This window comes from Lactuca virosa, chromosome 2 (genome assembly GCF_052849685.1).
Source record: "Lactuca virosa cultivar CGN04683 chromosome 2, Lactuca_virosa_CGN04683_v6, whole genome shotgun sequence".
NCBI lineage: Eukaryota > Viridiplantae > Streptophyta > Magnoliopsida > Asterales > Asteraceae > Lactuca > Lactuca virosa.
The window spans coordinates 175,876,795-175,879,607 of record NC_136427.1 but is presented as its reverse complement, the minus strand read 5'-3'; the positions used below and the strand labels follow the sequence as shown (position 1 = coordinate 175,879,607).

The 2,813-nt window shown below is 33.6% G+C and overlaps 1 protein-coding gene across 2 annotated transcripts; it reads left to right on the top strand.

Moving 5' to 3' along the window:
• Nucleotides 1–865: 865 nt before the first annotated feature.
• LOC145159768 (plasma membrane-associated cation-binding protein 1-like) lies at nucleotides 866–2,173 on the top strand. 2 transcript variants are annotated; one of them, XM_079078802.1, is made up of 5 exons: nucleotides 866–1,001; nucleotides 1,085–1,231; nucleotides 1,351–1,440; nucleotides 1,564–1,648; nucleotides 1,736–2,173. In XM_079078802.1, exons 2-5 carry the CDS (start codon nucleotides 1,121–1,123, stop codon nucleotides 1,987–1,989), a joined length of 540 nt encoding a protein of 179 aa, XP_078934928.1. In that variant the 5' UTR covers nucleotides 866–1,001; nucleotides 1,085–1,120; the 3' UTR covers nucleotides 1,990–2,173. The 2 variants fall into 2 exon arrangements, with proteins under 2 accessions (XP_078934928.1, XP_078934929.1); XM_079078803.1 differs by having other exon boundaries at nucleotides 931–1,001; nucleotides 1,063–1,231.
• The last annotated feature ends 640 nt before the right edge of the window (nucleotides 2,174–2,813 follow it).

Here is a 2,813-nt window from a genome sequence, read left to right as displayed (position 1 = left end):
ATATATATATATATATATATATATATATATATATATATATATATATATACTAAAATAAAATAAATAAGAAAATGTATTTTTCATGGTAAAAGTACCTGTAAATAATGAAACCACATTAACAAAACACAAAAGTTTCAATAATTGTTTTTACTAGGTTTGTTTGTTTTAGAAAATTAACCACAAGAACCAACCGTCGTAATTTTTGTTGTTTTAATTGACGGCAAAATAAGATAGCGGTTTTTTACGCATTAAAAAATAAAAATTTATGTTTTCTTGGAATGTTTCCGAACATATATTTTGTTTGAATCACATTACCCCACCACAACAGTAAACTAACGTCCCATCAAACGTTCAAAACGATGTTATATATTATACGTAATGTGTTACATTCGTACTGAACAAGTAAACAGCTATGCAAGTTTTATCCATTTTGTTTCTTATTATATTACTATATAACTTTTTGGTTACATGATCGGATGAGGAAATTGACGGCGGGGGTGGCGGTAGCTAGTAAACCCTAAACCCCACCCCAGCTAACCCACGTTCGGCAGACAAGCTTTCTCCTTCACTGTTCCAGAAAATGCTGGTTTCACAGGTCACTATTGGGTCCCCTCCGGTGGTTGCCAGCTGTGTGAAAGCCCCAACCCTCCAATCATTCAATGCCAACCTAACTGTTCTATTCTCTCTTCACTCAGATAATCACAAACAAATATCTCCGGTTGCAAGTGTGCTGGCATCCCAATCACCATCTTCATACTTTCCCACTATATTCAAATATAATAATTCTTTTTTGAAACTCATGATTGATTCAAAAGACTCTATTATTAATTTAGTGAGTTGGTTATAGTTGTAATAATAAGGGAATGTTGGGGTAGGAAAGGAAAAAGAAATAAGTGCATAATGTTGTGGAGAAAGCCCTTATAACACACTAGTCACTCCGCTTTTTCTTGTGCATCCACAATTAGAACAAAACACACTTGCAGGGTTTCTTTCTTATTAAGGTACACTTTTTCTTTCTTTTTCTGGTTAAACAGAATGTTATTAATGGACGTTTATTTACAGCCAAACAATTAAAACTCTGTAGGTTGAGTTTGAGATTGTTAGTATTGAAACTTGAAAGATGGGCTACTGGAAATCGACAGTCGTTCCGAAGTTTAAGAAGATCTTCGAGAAGAACACAACCAAGAAGACAGCTGCTATCGAAGCTTGCAAGTCCTTTGATGACGCTAAGGTCTCTTAACATTTTTCGATTATATATGGAACTGATTAATGGTTTTCGTTTCTTTATTTATTTATTTTTTGGTTTCTTGAATTCTTTGACTTACGATATTCATATGCATGTCCACACAGGAGGAGTACAGCAAAGAGTTTGAAGAGAAGAAAACTGAGCTCCAAACTAAAGTAATAGAGATCTATGAAGCTTCTGCAACTGAAATCAAGGTTCCTGATCACTCCCTTCCACCACCTACTTGAAATTTTATTAATTCGTGTTTACTTTTCAAGATGTGAGTTGGAGTTGTTTTAGAAATATGTAGTATATAAGTATTTGTTATGTGAATACAGGCTTTGGTGAAGGAACCTAAAGATGCTTCTTTAAAAAAGAACTCCACCGGGGTTACCAAGTTTCTTGAGGAACTATCCAAGATAGGTACGTACATGCCACTTAAGTTTACGAAAGTGGGATTGAATTAAATCATTTGAGTTTGTTTGATTAAACATGACTTTACATGCACAGAATTTCCGGGGTCGAAACCAGCTCATGAAGCGTGTTCCAAGTTCGGACCAACGTTGGTTCAGGGACCTATTTTCTTTGTATTCGAGAAGGTGTCGACGTTTATTGTGGTAGAAGAGAAGGAAACAACGAGCAGTAAAGACAAAGACGTGGCGGTGGAGGAAGAGAAGAAAGAGGAGGTGGCGGTACCGGTGGAGACTGAGGCAAAGGCGGCGGAAGAGGTGGCAGCCCCGGCGGAGCCACCAAAGGATTGCTGATCGAGATGACACGATCAATTTATAATATGTGAAGAAGCTGGCAACAATTTGATAAAACTGTTATTGTTTTTGTATTCGTTTAATTTTTGAAAATTACACTTTTGTAGCCGAAGTACTTGTATTCCTATGGTATTTTACAGTTTTTGGTGTATTTATATATATCACTTATTATTCATTATTTTAATTTTTTTTTTTTTGGTTTTGATCAGATTGGTATAATATATTTTCATAATGTTTTACAACATCTTCTTAGTCTTCATTTGCCATTATGACCATTGCCACCGTGACAACGCATCATATGTTTGTTATAAACAACACAACATGTTAAACAAGTGTTATGTAAATGTACCATCTTTTGTAATTTTAAAAATCTATATATGAGATAAAAACTTAATTAGTATTTTAATGATTATATAGCGTAAGTAATTTAAAGTGTGAATGAATTTGTTTCCAAAAAAAATTCGACCAACACTTCATAAATAAAACAAAATAGGTTATGAAAAAGATGCATTTAGTAGTAGATGAATGTACATGATTATCCATAGAGAGAATAATTAATCTTCATTTAAGGTGTATTTGTATGTGTAAGTTGGCACATGTAGGTTATAGTAATTAGTTTTTAAATGTGTAAAACTATATAAAAACTAAAAGCTAATTATCTTTTTGCTCATGTATAACAGTTAAGGTTGTACTTCAACCAATTAATATATCCACATTACGTGACAGTTGGGTATGAAACTCGGGTAGAGATATTGAATTCATTGTTTTGAGAGTTCGAAAGTGTATTGATGGTAATATTCTTTCGGATGGTGTGGTGTCTATAA